The sequence below is a fragment of the Puma concolor genome, chromosome A3, assembly GCF_028749965.1.
Source record: "Puma concolor isolate L17-30 chromosome A3, mPumCon1.1.hap2, whole genome shotgun sequence".
Classification (NCBI taxonomy): Eukaryota; Metazoa; Chordata; class Mammalia; order Carnivora; family Felidae; genus Puma; species Puma concolor.
Genome location: NC_141669.1, coordinates 130,755,630 through 130,775,982, shown reverse-complemented (window position 1 = coordinate 130,775,982; position 20,353 = coordinate 130,755,630). Strand labels below are relative to the sequence as shown.

The 20,353-nt window shown below is 54.1% G+C and overlaps 1 protein-coding gene and 1 long non-coding RNA gene across 6 annotated transcripts in view; both read left to right on the top strand.

Moving 5' to 3' along the window:
• The window catches only part of NFATC2 (nuclear factor of activated T cells 2), a 162,008-nt gene that overhangs the window by 118,128 nt on the left and 23,527 nt on the right, over positions 1 to 20,353 (top strand). For all 5 annotated transcript variants that reach the window (XM_086702497.1, XM_086702496.1, XM_086702493.1 and 2 more), the window contains one exon: positions 1,225 to 1,914. In XM_086702497.1, coding sequence (XP_086558623.1) covers positions 1,225 to 1,914 — 690 coding nt within the window. The remainder of the gene's footprint in view (positions 1 to 1,224; positions 1,915 to 20,353) is intronic.
• Positions 7,760 to 18,749, top strand: LOC147582810 (uncharacterized). Its single transcript, XR_015249533.1, has 2 exons — positions 7,760 to 9,437; positions 9,700 to 18,749. It is a non-coding gene; the product is annotated as an uncharacterized LOC147582810 (long non-coding RNA).

The window sequence follows — 20,353 nt, the reverse complement described above, 5'->3', positions numbered from 1 at the left end:
CTCAGTTCAATGATCCTTGTTGGCAGAGAGGTTTTCCGTTGTGTTCTGCGGCCTTCCCACCTCGTGCTTGTGGTCAGGAGGCCTCCCTGGGCCTGGCGTTGGCACCCGCCTGTCCGAGCATGGCCTGAGCGAGAATTCAGTCCCCCAGGTCGGCCAGGGGCTGAAGCGCACGTCTTCGAAGGGCACCTTGGGAGACGATTCCTGGTTTGCTGCCGTTTGCTCTAGCTCCAGAACCTCCTTGCTGCCCTGCTCCCTGACACCTGACGGGTCCCCCCCTTGATGACAGTCCTGTCACCACTTCATTCGATCCAGGGAGGGGACTGGTTCCTCAGCTCCTGGGGCTGGCAATGCTTTAGTAAAGGATTCTGGAGAAGCACAAGTTCCGGTGACCGCCCTAGGGAGGGAGAGGGACAGGAACTGCCACAATACCAATGGTGGTAAGACGATAATAGCGACAACAGTAAGCCTTGAGCACCTACTGTATACCGGCCACTGTGCTAAGTACTTTCCACACGTCTCAGTTCACCTTCCCCACAACCCCATGGGGTAGGTATGCTGGTTACTGTGACCGATGGGGAAACTGAGGCTCAGGCCAGCAGGTTTCCTTTCCCCCAGAATACTACAGAACTGAGGAGGTGGACCCCACCCCACTGCCCAGTCATTCCTGTTTCCAGAAAATATCTGAGTGTCGGTGGAGTGCAAGGCATCGTTTTCGGTGCTAGGGACGCAGCACTGAACAAAGCAGACCAAAAAAATCCTCCGTTTGGGGAGCTGACAGTCTGGAGTGGGGGTGGTTCAGCTAACGATGGCACGTGAAAGACACAGAGTATTCCAGGTGATACACGTTTCCGAGGACGACAAGCAGGGAAAGGCGGTGTGAACTGCGAGAGAAGGTGGAGGAGGGGGCTGGAGGGGACTGTAACGTTAAGCCTTCGTCCCTGAGCTCTGCCCCGGGGGAAGAGCCTGCAAACACCCTGGGGCTGAGACGCACCTGCCAGCCGCCTTGCGACTCTCATCGCTCAGGGTAAAATTTCGGGCTTCTGAGACAGGTACACAGGGAGGCTCTTGTCCGAGGCTAATAAATGACAGAGCCCAAGGGTCTGCTCCCACCTACGTGGCCGCCCAAGGCCGCGTCCCCAGCCGCAGTCCACTAATCCCCCCCCCCCCCGTGCACCCCTGTGGCTCACTAAGAAGGCCCGCCCCCTGTGCTTCTCTCTCGCCCAGTCCCAGCCATCAAGACGGAGCCCACCGACGAATACGACCCCACCTTGATCTGCAGCCCGGCCCACGGGGGCCTGGGGAGCCAGCCTTACTACCCGCAGCACCCGATGGTGGCTGAGTCCCCCTCCTGCCTCGTGGCCACCATGGCGCCCTGCCAACAGTTCCGCTCGGGGCTCTCGTCCCCCGATGCCCGCTACCAGCAGCAGAACCCAGCGGCCGTCCTCTACCAGCGGAGCAAGAGCCTGAGCCCCAGCCTGCTGGGCTACCAGCAGCCGGCCCTCATGGCCGCCCCCCTGTCCCTGGCGGACGCCCACCGCTCCGTGCTGGTGCACGCCGGCTCCCAGGGCCAGAGCTCCAGCCTGCTGCACTCCTCTCCGGCCAACCAGCAGGCCTCGCCGGTGATCCACTACTCGCCCACCGGCCAGCAGCTGCGCTGCGGTGGCCACCAGGAGTTCCAGCACATCATGTACTGCGAGAATTTCGCGCCCGGCCCCGCCAGGCCCGGCCCGCCCCCCGCCAGTCAAGGTCAGAGGCTGAGCCCGGGGTCCTACCCCACGGTCATTCAGCAGCAGAATGCCACCAGCCAAAGAGCCGCCAAAAACGGACCCCCGGTCAGTGACCAAAAGGAAGTATTACCCGCAGGAGTGACAATTAAGCAGGAGCAGAATTTGGACCAGACCTACTTGGACGACGGTAAGATGCTTTGTTTTTCTCGTCGCCCGTAAGGACGGGGCCCCAGAGCATCCCCCACGCCCAGCAAGTTCTCTGTGTGGTCTGGGTATCTTCCTTCACCCCTTCGGGCCTCCGTGTCCTCCTCTTCCGTTGAAGGGGGTTGAGTAAGATAACCTTTAATGCCTCGCTCACCTGTGTGCAGGAATCTTTTCCCAGCAGGACTTTTGGGGTGGCTGCTTGGCGTTTTAGATGTTTCGCTACAACCACTGCAACAGAAAGAGCAAATGAGGGCGATTCTGGCCAAAGGAGTGTCCCCTGGGTCATGAACTGGGGTAGCTTGACCGCTTCCACTCTCTTTCCATTGCCGAGTTTAGGCCAAGAATAGACAAGCAGAAAGGAAGGAAGGCTAACCTTTTATTCCCGTGGAGAAAAAAAAAAAAAAGTCCTGCTTTATAGCCCTCTTTTGTGTATTTGGGGGAGGGGAGCGGGGAAAGGGAGGGAGCGAGCTCACTGAAAAGTGGCACATGAATGGGGGGCTTGCAGGCAGGCTCCGGGCACATCTGTGCCATGTGCCAGAGGAACAGAGACGCGCATTGACAGGAGGGAAACAGTGGGCTTCCGTTGTGGTAGCCGGGCTGCTGGGGTGGTTGGGCCAAAGGAAAAGAGGCAGGGAGGCTTTGTGTGAGTCTGTAGGTGCCCAAGTTTGTTGGGGGGGGGGGCGGGCGGTGGGCACAGCTGGAGGGTAGTCACGGCAGAGTGGCCGAGTGTGTGTGATGGTGATCTGTGATCTCAGGGACGAGGGGCTGGTTGTGCTAGGGACTCACCTGGGATCAGGACAGAGAGGGCGGGGCTGGTGCACAGCCTCCCCCGGGGGGGGGGGCGCCAGAGGAAAGAAGACGGGCGGTGTGAGTTTCTTAGTAGAAAGAAAACCTATACCCCTGGCCGCCATCCACATCCCCTGATATACCCCGAAGCCTCAATTATTTAGGAAAATTTACTCTCAGGAACGCAGCCAAGCTGTAGGAAATAAGGCAGAAAGCTTCAAAATGGCCACAACGGTTATCATAAAAACCAGGTAGTAAGTATCAGCCTCTTCCTTGGCAGGAATTCTCTGGTGCTTACTCAGAGACTGTTGGCTTTTATTTTATGCAAGCTTCAACAGTCTGGGGGATCTGGGGGATCTGGTTCTGGGACTTCTCATAGTTTCTACGTCCTCTCTTTAGTAACACTGTTGATCAAGAACTTCCCCCCCAAACACATCAAGCAAAGATGTCCAGGGCCACTTAGTGTAAAGCCACGTGCCTGGCAAGGCTGACCTCAGGGTGTTGCTGTGTTAATAATTGATCTGTCTAATCCTGAATAATCAAACACAGGTTGAGTTAGAGTCACTGTGCTCGGTTTTCAAAAGGAGACCCATGTGCAATCTGTCCTTGAACAGTTTACACCCCAAGTGGTTAAGATAAAATTCGGGTGCTTATTTGAAAGGGGTTTATCACATAGAAAACCCAGTTCGTGCAGAATGCCTAATGCGAGCGGGTAAGCGAAAGCTGTAACCAGACCTCTCTCCACGCGTGCGCTTGGGGTATGTATCAGGGGTGAGGTGCTTTATAAATAAATGATGCCTGAGCAGGCACAGGTAACTTTCCCCAACTGACTCTGTGTCTGGTGTAGGTTTAGTCTCCCAGAGCTAGGAATGTGCCGGCCCCTCCCGTCTGCCCATCATACCACGTGACAGACGAACCATGAAGATCTCTGTTAGAGACCGTGAGTTAGTCCGTGGCCTGGCTCTTGGGGACCTATCAGTGTCAAGGTGGTCATGATTCCCCCTCAAGGGTCCATCGTGGCCCCAGACCCACACAGATGCTTCCTGCTTTCACAGAAGCCTGTGTTACAGACAAAGCAGCTGAGAGCAGAGACCCTTTAGGGCCTCCTAAGTGCCTTTCTGAACACAGGCAGGTTCAAAGTCATGGTGAAAGTGAGCTCTTGGCAGGTTAGTAACATGAGTCAGCTTTAAGGATATCTCAGAGAGCTGAGTGTGCTGAAATTGCTTCTCCTGATGGAGACTTTTCTTAAGTACTTGCTGCACAAGCCCAATCCCATAGGATTTTAGGAGATACTCTCTGAAATGAGGATTCTGAGGCTTAAAAAGTTGAAAAAATTCTGTAAAGCCAGGTTTTTTTTTTTTGTTTAACTTGTCTACTGCAGGACTTCACAGAGCCTTTACTGCCCTGATGGACGTTGTAAATCTCTAAGGCAAAGGTACTTCCCAGAGTTTCTCACAGATAAGAGAGCGTGCAACCCCAGGGGGTGCTGTTCATATTACATTTTATTATACTGTCTGTGACTGGAACGTCTGGAGTTGTGCAACATGGCAGGCCTGGGACCCCCATCCCCCGACATTCTGGGAAAGTAACATGAAGGAATTTCAGAGTTCAGAAGCTCAGCACTGCTCCATCCCATATGCCTGCATTCATGCTTCTGAATTCTTTGGCTTGGCGTGGGATCAGAGCATGACAGGGCAATAGAATAATTTCTACCTGGGTGGCTCCCAAAAGGCCGCCAGGTGGCTGCTGGTGAGATGTTCAGTGCTTGAGCGGCATTGTCCCAAGGGCTGTGTGGAACCCACAGCCAGCCCTCCAGGGCGAAGGCCCCCGTGTGGCCAGTTGTGCCCAGTGTCAGCCCCAAACAGCCCCACCGCTGTTGCTCCCAGGAAGAACTGCGTGCCGTTTTGTCTCCTAACCAGTTGAGACTTCAGACCCCTCCAACAGATCATTCCGGGCTCCACGGTTGGCTTTGTGGGTGTGGGACTCAGACTTCTCAGTTGATTTTACGTTTATTTCTGACAGGCGGACCGGAACCCCTGGGTCATTTCTTTAGTCCAGTTGGGAGACATCCTAGGTTTGGAAGCTCCTTTTCTGTCCTTGTCGCCGATGACTCAAAGGGTCACCTTCCCCCCAAACACATACCTGACTGCACGCACCGTGATGGCATGTGCTCCCGGGATTTCTCACGTGCCTGTCATTTGCCTTGGGGTTTTGGTGGAGCACACTTTCCTTGGAAACTTGGTGAGAGCTGGAGTTCAGTGCTTTGAGGGTCAGGGCAGGGTTCCTCAAGGTAGAGAAGGACTCGGGTCCAAAGGCAGAGGGGTCGTCTTTGAAGCTGGCCACGCCCCTGGAAGCCCCAGCGTGGGGTTACCTTCGCCTGACCCTCCGTGAATGACCCCGAGCGTCTTGTCTGGGCGTCTCACCTGGCTGTGTCATGTCGTGTCCTCTTTTCATCCCTCCCCTTCTCACGCTACATTCCTGTGCATAGACAGTCTGTCTGCCCCCCCCCCCCCCTTCTTGGAACTCCGAAACGCGGCTCCTGCTTTCCCCACTCCGAGCACTTGAGACCTTTTCAAAAAGTCTCATTTTCAACTGGCAAAAGAAGTGAAATTCCAGGGCAACACGCACCCGTGCTCCCCCCTCTCCCTGTGCTCCTCCCCCCGAACCAGGCGCTTTCTCTTAGTTCGTTCTGAAATGGATGCTTTGCACACACCCTCCCTTGTTTTTTTCTCTGTCGTCTTGGTGCTTCCGTACCCAGTTCCTTGTTCGGAAGTCCCTGGTTTTACCTGGAAATCCGCAGCAGCGAATGAATTCTTCCCTCCTTCCCTTCCTCCCTCCTCCTATCTCCTCCCAGCCCTCCCTGCCTGTAAGCCTCCCTCCTTCCCAAGGTCCCCGCCATCCTGACCCTCCTTCCCTCCCTGCCCCCGTGGGTATTGACTGGCCTGGAACTTGGTTACACAGGTAAAGTCCTTGCTCGCGTGGGGTAATTTTTGGGCAAAGGAGATAGACGTTAGCAGGTGAGGGAATAGGCATATCTCAGATGGTGATAAAAGGCCATGGAGGAAATTGCACGAGGTTAGGAGCAGGAATGCGGCTGGATGGGGGTGGTGTTGGCCCTCAGACGGAGAAAGCAGAGAGGCTGCTCTGGGGAGGTGGGAACAGCAGGTGGCAGCGGCTGTGAGGTCAGAGGAGTGGGCCAGCATTGGCGGGATTTTGGCAACGTGCCGTGTGATCTGATCTACCTTTTGGAAAGATCACTCTGGCTGTGTTTGAAAACCAGACCGCAGGGAGGCGAGAGGCGGTGAACAAGGGGCTTGCTTCATTTCCGACAAAGCCAGGTGGGAAGAGCGAGAATCCCACACAGCAGGCGGGTTATGGAGGGGTGGCGCATTCGATAGGAGGTCGCCTTCGGTGTCCTTTCGTCGTGCGACTCTTTAACATCTACCTGGAATTGTCAAAACGTGATGAGTTCACCAGTAGTTGCTGCCCTGCCGTTGGCTGGAATGAAGGGTGGGCGGCTGCACCTTGTAAGCCGCCAGCAGGTGGGGAGGGTTTGTGCTGGGCGGGCCAGGCGAGGGGAGCTGTGCCACCGACGACACGGTCCCCGCAGAACCGGGGGCTCTCAGGTCATCGGGCCATCTCACCGCAGGCTCCGGGGTGGCGACCCTGTGCCATCAGCCTTGACATTCAGCCACAGACGAGAGGACTGAGGGATGGGGGGAGGCTCGGAACTCCAAGGAGATCCTCGATCCCATTCGGGAAGGTCTTGGGGAGAAGGGACGTGGTCTCGGTGACCCTGGAGCCCCTGTCCGTGACTTGAGGGAACGACAGGTGATGTTGCATTCACGTTTGTGTTTCTCTCCGTAGAAAGAGCACAGAGCAGTCTGGTTTTGAATCTACTTCTCCGTTCTTCACGTGAACTGTTTCCAAAAATCATTTATTGAAATACATTGAATGGATTGGAGTATCTCTCTACATGTTTACCCATTGACATATAGGCACGTGCGGAAATCAGTAGCGTACTTTGAACGTCACCAGCTGGGCCACCCACGTGACTACCACCCGGACCATGCCTGGCGTGGAATCATGTTAGCACCCCAGAAGCCCCCGGGTGTCGCCCTCCTGTGTCCCCTCCACCTCCTATGTCCTGTCCTGCCTCCTAACCCCAGAGACTGGTTTTGACTTTCTGTGTAAAAAGAAGTCACACAGGGGTGCCCCTTTGTGCCTGGCTTCTTTGCATCAGCCACCGGCCCGTGAGATCCAGAGCTGCTGTTGGGGGTAGGTGGGGCTCATCCGTGTCATTGTCGTGGACTATTGAGGGGGCGTTGGACGTTGAGGGAACGTCCTGTAGTCTCTGCACCCACGTTTCTGCCGACGGACATTTAGGTTGTTTCCGGTCTTAGGGATAAAACTTCTGCGAACGTTCTTGAATTCTTCCCTCGGTGCCCACACATAAGGTGAGGAGTGGAGCCCTTGCCAGACAGTTTTCCTGAGTGGTTGTACCGCTTCACGCGCCCACAACGGGGCGCGGGTGTCTCACGCAGTTGTCTAAGTGTCCGTCTCCTGGGATGCAGCCTCGCTTCCGGCGAACGTGCCTGGCGATGGCGTGTCTGGGCCGCAGACCCAGGGCGCGGCAAGCTGGCTGGGTGTCAGCCGCTGAAGCTCTCCGGACCTCTGTTTTCTCACTCGTGAAAACGATACCCCTTGCTCGACTACTCCACCTGCCAAAGATGCATTTGGGTCTGAACTTGGAGTTGCCAGCCAAGGTCATAAGGCTCTCGAAAGACGCTCCGCCACGGACAGTCGCTCCGCTGACCATAGTCCTGATGGGCATCGTGGCTCTGCTTCCCCTCCAGTTTCTGCGGGTGCCTTCTCCAGGCTTGCCTGTATTGTGGCCACTTTGGTCTTTTGTTCTTGTTTGTTTGACAAGAGTAATTTACGTGAAAAAGCAAGCAGGAAAAGCCCTAGAGAAGGCACTGATCTGTGACTGGTTTTCAGGCAGCAAAGAAATAGTGTAGATGTTCTGTTCACCCCAGGGCCCAGCTAGTCCCGAATTTCACTTCCCCAACTGACAGCTCCCTCCCTGCCCAGGGAAGGACGTGGCTGGGGTTGGGCAGGGGGGGGAGGTTGCTGGGCGGTTCAGTGGGTCAGGCTTCCGACTTCGGCTCAGGTCATGATCTCGCGGTCCGTGGGTTCGGGCCCCGCGTCGGGCTCTGTGCTGACAGCTGGGAGCCTGGAGCCTGTTTCGGATTCTGTGTCTCCCTTTCTCTCTCTGCCCCTCCCCCCCTCATGCTCTGTCTCTCTCTCTCAAAAATAAATTAAAAAAAAAAAAAAAAAAGACAGACATGGTGGGGGAAGTGAGCATTGCTGGTCTCACGGTGGCAGCGGGTACCTTCCCGGCTACCCTGGGCCGAGCCCCTGGGGCACACTGGGAAGAGCTGACCACACCACGTGGACTTCTCCGTGGAGGTGGTTGCTTTGGGCCGGCAGGCAGCCTTGCAGCCCACTGCATAAACTGTGCGGTGTGGTAGGCGGCCTGCCCTCCTGCCTTCTGTCTTCCGTGTTTGGTCTTGTTTTAATCTTCCCCTTTGCCTTGTTCACGGCTGTCGATATTTGCTCAGCGTGACTCCGTAGGACAGGAGACCCTGGCTCGAGGTGTCTCACTCACTTGTGAACCTTGGGCCGGTGTCTCCGCTTCCCTCTCTGTGGAGTGGAGATGATCCGCACTCCTCCCTCGTGCTCCTCCCTCGCGGGGGCCGCGCAGAGAGAGTTGCGCGGGTGCATGTCACGTGCCTAGAACGGGTAGCTTGGTACAGAGTAACTGTCGGTAAATGTTAGCTGCCGTTTCTGTTTGTGAGCTTAGTGGGCTTCTTGGAGAATGTGGTTTACATTTCTTAAAAGTGTATTTGTGGAGGAGAATGAAACGTGGGCCGTTTCGGTCTTTGGAGAGGAGGACCCTTAAAGCCCTGTCTCCCCACGGGGCGTGGGCTCAGGGGTCCCAACCCAAGCTTCCTTCTGGGGACCTGGGGATGTTTGTCTGTGTGAGATGGTGCCTCCCGCCCGGGGACCGCCCAGGAGGCCGGTGAGCGTGGCCCCTACTGTGTCCCTACCCCCCCCACCACCACCCTACAGCAGAGCACGGACCAGTGGCCCAAGTTTTGCTGGTTGTTTTATTGGCAGAGGGGCCAAAGGAGTCCTTTTCAAAGGCTCTTTACCCAGAAGCCGGACATGCCAGTGCGTGAGAAACAGGCCAGGGAAGAAAGGACAGAGGGACGCGCAGGAAGGGAGAAAGGAGCCAAGGGTGACTGGCACAGCTTTGTTCAGCAGGTCAGGAATCTTTACTGGGGCTGCCCAGTGCCCACGGCAAGCCTGTGACAAAGCCGCTCCTGTTGGGAGAGGCGTGCAAAGCCCACGGATGGCCTGGTGCTGCCGGGAGTGGCCCGCGTGCCCGGCCGCCACACTGGCCCCGGGAGGGCTGGGTGAGACACAGGCGTCCTCTCTTCTGATGAAAACCAAACAGAGTGGTTGCCTGGCCGGGCGGCCCAGAGGCCAAGGAGGGCCTGGAGAATCTGCTGCTTCTGTCGCAGAGTGGGGCTGTGCCATTCACCAGAACCAAAGCCAAGTCTGACTCACGCGGCCGCCTTCGGTGGGCACCAACGGAGTCCAGGCCCCGACTTGAGGTCCTCGGTCAGCATTCTCCTTGAAAGTTCATTTAAAGAGGTTTATCTTTGGGGCGCCTGGGTGGCGCAGTCGGTTAAGCGTCCGACTTCAGCCAGGTCACGATCTCGCGGTCCGGGAGTTCGAGCCCCGCGTCAGGCTCTGGGCTGATGGCTCAGAGCCTGGAGCCTGTTTCCGATTCTGTGTCTCCCTCTCTCTCTGCCCCTCGCCCGTTCATGCTCTGTCTCTCTCTGTCCCAAAAATAAATAAACGTTGAAAAAAAAAAAATTAAAAAAAAAAATAAAATAAAAAAAAAAATAAAGAGGTTTATCTTTTATGTAGGGAACGTGTTCACATGCTCGACAGACTAAAAGCCTGGGAAAAGGTGCATCCAGCATAGCATGGTCTTGCTCCCACTTTTTCCCTGCCTCCTCTCCAACCTTCTAGAACAGCCTTTATCAGCCCTGTTTTCATCAGCAGCACCCTCTCCGGCCAGGATCCTTTCACAGTTCCTTCCCATCAGCACCCCCATGAAATGTCAGTCCCACGGAGGCGCCGTATATCTGGTTATGCTCGGTGGCCCTTTGCGGTGCCCCTATCATAACACGTAAGACTTTTTCACTAAGAACGGATTTTGGCCCCCTTGGGAATGAACGCTGTAGAGTTTCTTTATGTAACCACAAGCAGGTGCAAGTACATCTTCCGGTTTTCCTCCTTCCTTCTATAAAATGTAGCAGATGGACCCCCCCCAGGTCTCCCAAGGATTGGGCGGGGAGGGGGGGCCGGGGGGTTGTGCACCTGTCGCTTGCCGTGCATAGGGGTGGGTATGTCAGAGGCTGGTTCTCAGGAATGGGAGGTCCGGTCTGAGGGTCCAGCCGTGATTTAGGGGCCTTTCGGCTGGAGCGTTTCTGGGGTTGCCCTGCCTGCCTTTCTTACTGGCCTTGCCACTTCACCCTTCTGTGACCTCAGGCAAGTAACTGACGGTAACGGCCCCAACTCTGAGGGTTATTGTAAGAATGGAAAAGGGAGCCTCCTCGTGAGGAAGGCACTTTGGCCGGTGCCTAGTGTGCGTGGTAAGTGCCGTAGTTATCAATATACTTTCCCACCACCACCACCGTCATCATCATCAACCCTGGGCCATTGCTATGGTCGGAATGTTTGGGCCCCCACAAAATTTATATGTTGAAGCCTAACCCCCAGGGTGATGCTATGAGGAGGTGTGGCCCTGGGAGGTGCTTAGGTCATGAGGGCGGAGCCTCCTAAATGGGATTGGTGCTCTTTTTTTTGTTTATATATTTATTTTAGAGAGAGTGAGAGAGATCACAAGTGGGTGACGGGCAGAGAGAGTGAGGGGGTGGGGAGAGAAGCCCAAGGAGGCTCCACGCTGTCAGCACAGAGCCTGTTGAGGGGTTAGAGCTCATGAACCGCGAGGCCGTGACCTGAGCCGAAATCAAGAGTCGGATGCTTAAGTGACCGAGCCACCCAGGCGTCCCAGGGATCGGTGCTCTTACAAAAGACCTCCCAGAACTCTGCAGTTCCCTTCTGCCACGTGAGCTTATAGAGGAAGGCGCCTGTCTATGAGGAAGTGTGCCGAATCTGGTCGTGCTTGATCTTGAACTTCTCGACCTCCAGAACTGTGAGAAATATTTGTTGTTTGTAAACTACCCACTGGCGTTTTTTGTTCTCGCAGCCCCAACAGGCTAGGACAGCCAGGCAGGTAGTCGCTGCGGTGCTGGCCTTTGAAAAAGAGCCCTCAGGCTGAGTCGGCCTGGGTCCTTACTACCTTGCTAGGCCACTACTTGTTAATTCAGCAAAGGACATTTAGAGTCTTTCTAGAAAATTCTAAAGTCCAGAAAACTGCTTGCCTAGAGACGAGCCCGCAAAATTTGCACGAGCTACTGTTGGAAGATCTCTCGAGAGGAAGAGAGAGAGAGAGAGGGAGAGCGAGAGGGAGAGCGAACGTAGGTCTGTGCACCTCCCCCAGAAGAGGAAGCATCACAGTAGAGGCGCGATGAGGTATCTTTATTTTGCCCCTCTTGATATTTTCCCACCTTCCAAGAACCTCAAATTTCCAGCCGTGCCACTTAGCCATCCTTTTATCCCAAATGATGTGCACTTTGTGTCGCCAGCTTATGTAAATGTAAGGGGCCACCTTCCAGCTGACTCCAGACCCAGAAATGCTCAGCCATCTTTTTGAAATTCTGCAGCGCAGATGTTTCCAAAGGAATGCGCTCTTGCCTTTCGGGGTCAGAAGCTACCAAACCACAAGAAAGTCCGTCCTCAGACCGGCTGTGCACTCGGCCTGCGTTCCAGAGCCGCATCTGACCCACAGAGAGCAGGCAGGGGCCCGCCAAGCGGACCAGGAGAGCCATCACTTGGTGTGATCCCATGGCCCCACAGTCATCTCCCAGAACCCGCGCTTTTAACCGTTCTGAGTCATTTGCACTGGCATCATTTCCACCTCCGCGTGAGGTTACTGTCTTGTGGTAACAAGCAGCTATCCTCGTGCAGGAATAAGGTGATCAGTTAAACAAGATTTGTGGGTAGGTCAGCACCCAAACCTGCTTCAAAACGCTCTTCTCTGCTTTCCTGCTCGCCAGCACAGAGCGCAGAAGTGTTGAGGCTCACTTCCTCCCTAGCCGGTGCGCTGGGCATGCCCAGACTTTGCTTCCTGCAGGATGATGAAGCAACGTGGTGACTGTTGTGAGCACAGGGATGTGGAGGCTCTTCGCTGGTCCCAGGCCCTAAGCTAAGATAGTCCAGGACTTTTGTATTGAGAAATACAAGACTTCACAGTATCAGCTCTAGCCCTAATTCGTTCCTCTCCCGAAAAATAGAACTTGAAAAGCGATTCAGTTACTGGAGGCTCTGAGCTAGATGCGTGGGCGTTGAGCAAATCTTCTTTCGACTCTACATTTTCCTCTCTCCTCCCTACCTTCTCCTCCATCGGTAAACCCATTTCAGGTAAATGTAGAGCTTTATTTGCCCCGGGGGCGGGGGGGACCCTTTAGGGAAGAACCCTGGTTGTACTCCATGCTGTAGACTTGACACGTGGATGCATCTTGTTTTTGTTGCCTTTCAGCATAGTTCTGGACTCTTGTCTTGCCCGGGGCCTGTCTGAGTTTATTTTAGCCCCAGTCTCTTTTACTTTTCACCCTTGTAGGAAAAAAGAGGGGCTTTGTTCTCCGGGAATGATGAAACCATTTCCCTGGCCCTTCTCCACCACATTCTTGACACCTCTTTAATTTGTTATTGACCTGAGGATCTGGTTAAGCTGAGACTGCCTATAAAGGCAGGGTTGGGGCCTGTTTTGCCCATCCAGGATGTCAGGAGTCTTTCACCGGGCAAAGTCACGAGCAAACGGAGGGCTGCGATTCAGGAAAGGAGTCTGCTCAGGTCCTCAGCAACCAATCCCGCCACTTTCAGGTTTCAGGATGACATCTGCCTCGCGCGTCATCCCTTTAAACTGCCATGAAATCAGATCTCTGGCCAGGCAACCCAAGTGGAGCTCTTCCTGGTCATTTTACCATGAGCACAAAGCACCCCGACTTGATTTTATGATGGGATCGTCTGTTGCAAGTGGTTTGGACGTAAGTCCCAGGCATTCTGCAAACCAACAAATGGGTTTCATTTGAAGCCTGTTAGTTCCAGCATCCCAGGAAAGTGGAAAGGACACTCCCTGGTTGTTAGTTTCCAAAACTCTGGACAGAGCGGAGGTTCTGTTGCATAAGCTAACTCTGTGGACGACGCCTTTGAAATGTTCTGCAGCCGGTTCTTACAGATTTCTGGAAGTTGATGGTGTCTTTTGAATTCTCCGCTTTAGTGGATGCCTAAAAAAGAATTGACCCAAAGTTGATTAATGCACCCTTTCCATTTCTTACAGATGGATCGACTTGTGGTCTGCTTCAGTACTTGCAATTAGGGACGGCCAACTGGTGTTCCATGGGCTCCATTTAGCCTGCAGATATTTTGCTTGGCCCGCTCAGTATTTGAAAAAATATTTGGATTAGATGCCAACGTTTAAAAACCGGGAGATTGCACATAAAAATACAGATTTCAGGCTTTCCTTGGAAAACCCAAGGATCGGCTGCCCAGGGCCCCACATTCTGCATGGTGGCTACCTGGAATCAAAGTCAAGGCTGACCTTATGTAGAGACCACCTCCTTTAGAGCGCGTACTTGCCCTTGTCCGTAGCCCCCACCCCTCCTCCTGCCTCCTGAAGGTGGATGGAGTGTCTGTTGTTTTTTGCCATCATGGTTGTGTTCTTGTTCCTCTTATACTTGGCCCACCTCACTCAGTCAGTGTTTCTTCCCGCACCTGTTCGGCATTTGAATTTGTGATCTCTCTTCTGGAAGCGCCACTCCTACCCGTGGCTTCCTGACCCCGCCCTTGATACATAGCGAGGCTTAGGAGGCGTTAGCTCGCTCTGTCCTTCTTCCTTCTCCCTCTCTGTTGTCGGGGTTTAAGATGTTTTTTAAAACAACCTTCTATTATGAAATGTATGCAAATATAGAGTAGCACCATGTACCCACCACTCAGCTTCAACTGTTATCAACTCACAGCTAATCTGCTTTCTTCCATACCTCTGGTCATCTCCCACTCCTATTTCATAGTAGTATTTTTAAAAAATTTTTATTAGAGAACATGTGCACACACAAGCGGGGGAGGAGCCGGGGGAGAGGGGGAGAGAATCTCAAGCAGGCTCCAGGCCTAGCACAAAGCCCGGAGTGGGGCTCGATCTCACAACCCTGGGAACATGACCTGAGCCGGTATCAGGAGTCAGGCGCTTAACCAACTGAGCCACCCAAGTGGCCCTCATAGCGTTTTGAAGCAAATCCTAGACATCAAAAATCCTGGACGGCAGAACCATATCATTGCATGTGTGAATATGTACTATATGTCTCTAAAAGAAAAGGATTCTGAAAATACTCTTAATACTGTTGGCACATATGAAACAGTGAAAATTCCTTAATATCATGAAATATCCAGTCTTTGAAACTTCCTGGTGTCTCATATCTATCATCCAGGGTTTTTTCTTTGTTTTCATTATTTTACAGATTGTCTGAATCAGGATTCAGACCGGGCCCATACATTGTAAGTGGGATTCCTTGGTTCCTCTAAGTCAGCTTTAATCGAGAGGTTCCCCTTTAGAACTGGTCTTTATTATTATTATTATTATTATTATTATTATTAATTACTACTATTTTGCCATTTCTTTGTTTAAAAACCAGGTTCCTTATCCTGTGAAATATCTCAGTCTGGCTTTTGGCGATTATATTCCCATGTTCCCTTGTCTTCTCTATTTCCTGTAAGTTGGCAGTCGATTCTAGAGGCTTAATTGGTTCAGGTTCATCTGTTTTGGCCAAGACTGCTTTGTAGGTGGTGGTGGACCCTTTTGTCAGGAAGCACGAGGTGAGGGTGCCTCTCTTTTGGTGATGTTAGTAACTGTCGACAGCCAGCGCCCGGCTCCCTTCATTCACTGGTGTGCCGTAATTGCAAAATGGCGATATTCTAGTCTAATTCTGTCTTCCCTTCCTCTTCTGTTAGTTTGGAAAACTTCTATAAAGAGAGACGTCCCTTCCTCAACAATGGTATAATTCATATAGGAAAAGAAAGATGAATGCTTGATTCTTTCCCTTTATTTACCAGTTTTTAAAATAATGGCTTGGTTCCTCACCATCCTCCAGGGGCAGTCAATTAGGGTTTTGTACCATTATGAACTCCCAGATTTAAACATAATTGATGTTTTAAGATTTTAATAGGCTTTTTGGGGGTAGTTCCTTTTGTCCTCATCATTGGATGGAGCTAAATAATATGACTTCCTCTCCTTTCTTTCTCTGGCTTAGCAGTGTGCTTCTTCTGAGGTGTCAGGGAGGAAAGCCTCCTGCATGTAGACTAAGGGGTCTGATCCCTACATGTGTGAAAGGGAAATCATAAAACAGCTCTCGCATGCCAGCTGGCTGATGTTCTCCTCGAAGCATTAGGGAGTCTGGATGTGTGACTTCAGAAGAGTTGGAGTTTGCAGGGCAGGAGAAAGTTACGTATTGATTAGGTGTACAGGACCTCTGTGAGCAGAACACAAAGTAACAGGAGCCTAAACAGGGAAGATGCTTGTTCTCTTACGTAACAGCACAGGTATAAGCAGTCTGGGGCTGGTATACTGGCCACGAGGTGCCAAGACTAGGCTCCCTCCGTCTTATCCTTCTGCCATTCTCAGGGTGGTGCCCCCATCTGCAGGGTCCAGTTTGGCTCCCGGATGGGGGAGAGGGTGGGGCCAAGAAGGAGGAAAGGCATGCCCCTTCCCTTTAAGGGCATAACCTGGAAATCTCACACGTCCCTTCATCTGACACCTCATTGGCTGGAGCCCTGTCATGTGACCGTGCTGAGCGGCAGAGGAGTCTGGGAAATGTAGTTTTAAATATTTACACTTCCCAACCATAAAACCTGTTCCTCTGGATGACAGGAGAGCAGATTTGGGTCCTCTGCACATGAAGCACGATAGCAATGGGAAAAGAGCTCCAAAAAGAGGTTGGGTGTTTTGTAATCTTTAACGTTCCTAGGGGTTTCTTCATCTATTCCCCAAGTATTTACCGAAAGCTTCCCTTGTGCCAAGTGAGCTTTTTAGATCCTGCGGGCACAGTCGTACATGAAACGGATGGAGTCCCTGCCTTCGTGGAACTTACCTCCTAGTCGGGGAACCAAACAGTTAAATGAACACATATTATAATGTCCCATGGCCATGGCGCTATGAGGAAAACCTAAAACACAATGGGGAAAGAGGCCTTACACATCCGGCTGCTGGGATCCAGATTCAGGGAACACTTCTCCTCGGGGTCAGTCCAAGAACCCCAAGACTTTTCTTTACCGTCTTTTCGCCTGAGTCAAGTTTCTCAGCCTCGACACTACGGACGTCTGGGGCAGGATAACTCTGTGTGGTGGGCGCTCCCCTACCCACGGCAGGTGTAAGGCATCATCTCTGGCCTCTGCCCACCCGACTCCGGCAGTCCACCTGCCCTGCCCCAGTTGTGACAGCCAAAAACGTTCTCAGGGTATTTCCAAATGATCCCTGGGGGTGGAGAATTGCCATAAGTTAAGAGTCCGAAGGATTTAGCGCCTGATTCTGGCAGAAACCGTGCCTTCATCATGTTGCATGCTGACCAAACTGTGCGATTTTTTTGGTGACACGGGGATCCGCTCCAGAAGAAGCCTGTTGTTTGTAGATGGGAGAATTCTTACATCTCCCCGGGTGTGTAAAGCCACCAGGAACTAGTTTCTCGCTGTGCACATTGGCTATCCTGGTGAATGCCCGGGACCGTGGCTTCAGGGTCAGATGTCAATGAGTTGTAGTCAGAGAAGCTTGACTTGGAGCCTGCTTTGCCTCCTCCTTGCTTGTGGTCTTGGGTGAGGCATGTGTGAAAAGCCATTTATAGACTGTCAAGTGCCCCACAAACAATGGGGGAGGGGAGCTGGCAGGGTGGTGTAGCCTCCTATGGCAGGGGCTGGTGGGCTGGCTGCTTCAGGAAACTGCCGGGAGACCTCTCAGTTGGGCATTTGCCTTCTTGGTTGCTTCTAGTCAACCGATTGCCCATTCATTTATTCCTTCTTTGAAAAGACATCTGCTGCCATCCTACTGTGTGCTGGGCTTTGTGCCAGGTGCTGGGACACAGCAGTGAATCTGTCGGAAAAGGCCCGTCTTCTGACAGTCTCTAGAGAAGAAGATGCTGATCAGAAATGAACCAGTGGGGCGCCTGGGTGGCTCAGTCGGTTGGGCATCCGGCTTCGGCTCAGCTCACGATCTCACGGTTGGTGAGTTCGAGCCCCGCGTCAGGCTCTGTGCTGACGGCTCAGAGCCTGGAGCCTGCTTCCGATTCTGTGTCTCCCTCCCTCTCTCTGTCCCTCCCCCACTTGTGCTCTGTTTGTCTCTCAAAAATAAACAAGCATTAAAATTTTTTTAAATGAACCAATAAATAATGAGAATTTCAGATGGGGCTAAGTGCTGTGAATAAAGTAAACCAGGTAATGGTAGGGGAGGGAGGAACTTCAGATGGGGCCGTCAGGGACAGTCTGCTTGAGGAAGTGGCCTTGACCTGAGACCCAGAGGAGGAGGAGGTGGTGGAAGAGAATTCCAGGCAGGTAGGACAGCATGTGCAAAGGGCCAGCGCTGGGAGGAAGCCTGATTGTGCGGGGCGGGGGGCAGAGAGAGGTCTAGGGTAGCTGACAGCCATGGCCAGGAAGGGAGTTGAGAGGGTGGTTTTGAGAGGAAGCCAGACCACACAGGGCCTCAGAGGCCACAGTGAGAGGCTTGGATTTGATTCTGGGAGGGAAGGGAGACTGCTGGCGGGTGGCAGGTTGGGGTGTGTGTGTGTGAGGCTGGGGTGTACAGGAAATAATTATGGCAACATTCTCTCGCGCGTACTGAGCGCCTTTGGAGGGCAGAGACTAATTACCATCTCCGAATCACAGCTGGGAGCCCAGGCCGAGGAGGGGGGTGGGGTCTGTCTCAGGTCACAAAACTGGAGGCCCAGAGAAGGAGCTGTGAGACGCGCCTGCATAGGGATGACACGAGAGGGTCCTCTAGATCAAGTTCGTACACAGAGCGGAGCATTTATCGTGGATTTTTCACCCCTTCTGTCTGATGAGACCCCAGAAAATCGGCTTTCGCCGCAGAGCCGCCAATCTGACCGCCTCCTGGACGTCCCCACGTGGCCGCCCCACGGGATCAGGTGCCCGCCCCACTCGGTCCCTCGCTCCCTTATCGTACAGCTGCCTACGGAATGTGGGGGCGTGGCCTTAGGCAAGTGACTGAACACCTGCGAGCTCACCGTCTGCACAGGAGTGACAGTGCTTCGGGTTTCAACGGTTGACGCGTGGCCGGTTTAAGTGACGCACATAACAGGGTCAGCCACGTGGTGGGCGCTTGGCAGGGAGTAACCGTCCGCTCGTCATCTTCCCTGCGACCATCTCCATCCGTGCCAGGCTGAGGAGTGGCCCGTCCCCACATCCTCCCCGCCAGCCCTTCTTCAGTACCCTCTCCCCGGTTCCGGGTTGAAGCCGTCTGCTCAGACACCACAGGGAGCCTCGTCTCGGGGCCCCCGGCCCGTCTGCTGGACGCCCGCTGAGTGAGGGGTGCGGGTGTGGGTAGCTGTCCTGTGGGTACTGGCAGACGCCCGGAGGCAACCCAACTGCCTGTCAACCAGGAACAGTCACATAGGAGGTCCTGAGCAGCTTGGGGCAGGTATGGAGGGGAGACCTCTTCCTGCTTGCGTTTTTGTACTTAGGGATTTTTTTCTTCTTCTTTGCTCTAGGCAGATATTACTTAAGAAAATTGCAAAGAGGAAAAAAAAAAAAGGGAACACAATCAGGTCTTAGAAACGATCCTCCAGGCTCGTGTAAAAAACGGGGTTTTAGAAGTAGAAGGCTTTCAGTTCTTTTTTTAAAAAAAAAAATATTTTTTAATGTTTACTATTTTGAGAGAGAGAGAGAGAGCATGAGCAGGGGAGGGCAAGAGGGAGACACAGAATCCGAAACAGGCTCCAGGCTCCGAGCCGTCAGCACCGAGCCCGACGCGGGGCTCGAACTCACGGACCGCGAGATCGTGACCTGAGCCGAAGTCGGCCGCTTAACCGACTGAGCCACCCAGGCGCCCCCAAAGCTTTCAGTTCTGCTTCGGGGTACGTCTCACCATCTGGACGCACAGTTGTCCCTCTCGGCTTTGAGTGGAGGATGACACAAAGCTCTGCGGACACTTTCTTGCCTCTAAACTCACGCCCACACCGTAACCTCTGCCTGGAACGCCGTCCCCTCCCTCTTGTGCCTTTTGGAGTCTGACCAGCATTTCAAGGCTCTGACGAGCTGTCTTCTCCCTGCAGCTGCTGAAGGGGGCGGCGGGGGGCACGCTTCTCTTTCTCCGAGTCCCGGAGACTGTACACAGGGTCCCTGGCAGGCGTGTTTCACCACATACACCTCTCAGGTGTTTCTGTGCATTTTTTCTCCCTCAAGTCCAAGTCTCTGGGCGGGGAGCTACTAACATCTCGACTTGTCTGTACCCACAGCTGCGCCTGGGATGGCTTCGCACACGGTAGGTCCCTGACAACGTTTGCTCGTGTCCCCGTTTGCTCAGAGCCTCACCCAGCCCCCTGCACGTAAGATGTGTGGGATTGAGCGAGTATCCGAGGGCAAAATGCGCAGCAAAAACTGCCCCTACGGCAGTATCTCGACCAGACCTAGGATGAGCGAGGGGACGTTTTAGTCGTCTGGCCTGATACGGCCCGGAGCTTCCCCAAGCACAAGTGCCTCGGCCTTGAACGTCCCGCTGGGACCATGCAGCGCGGGGAGGCTCCGGCGGGTCCCTGGGTTCCCTCTCAACGCCCCGCTCTCCGGGCCTCCGACGGCCCAGCGGACTTGACGGAGGCAGGGCCCGGAGGCCAGGCTGGGGCAGGCCTTCAAAAATGCGCTGGCCGCGGGGCCCACTAGAAAATCGATTTCTCGCCTCCAGCCAGCCGCGCCGCCCAGCGCCGGGCCATCCTGCAGCTGTTGTGACAGCAAAAGCAAGTGCCATGGAAACGATTGTGCAAAAAGCCCGGAGCAGGCTGCCCGGGGAGAGTGTGTTCAGTAGCTTCAGCGCGGCCCTCCGGCTCCCCTGTTATTCTGTTGTCCTTGGCGTGGGCTCGCGCTGGGCTCCAGATCGCTCCTTCTGCAGGGAGACCCGCGACGCGGCTCCCTTCCCATGCCAAGAGGCCGGCCCAGCTGGCACACGTGCCCCTCTTCCCTCTGCGGGGCCGCCTGCCAGCTCCCCGCTCCTCCCTAAGATAGCGTCCCCGGGCCCGGCCGGCCGGGAGCGAGGTGGCCGGGGATGCCCGCGATGGGCATCCGAGCTGGCCCGGGCTTCCCTCTGTAAACAGCCCAGTGTTTGCATCCCGGGGCCTGCCAGGGCTCTCCCGGCCCGGCCAGCAGGGCCTCCCTCCCGCTGTGGTTCCAGG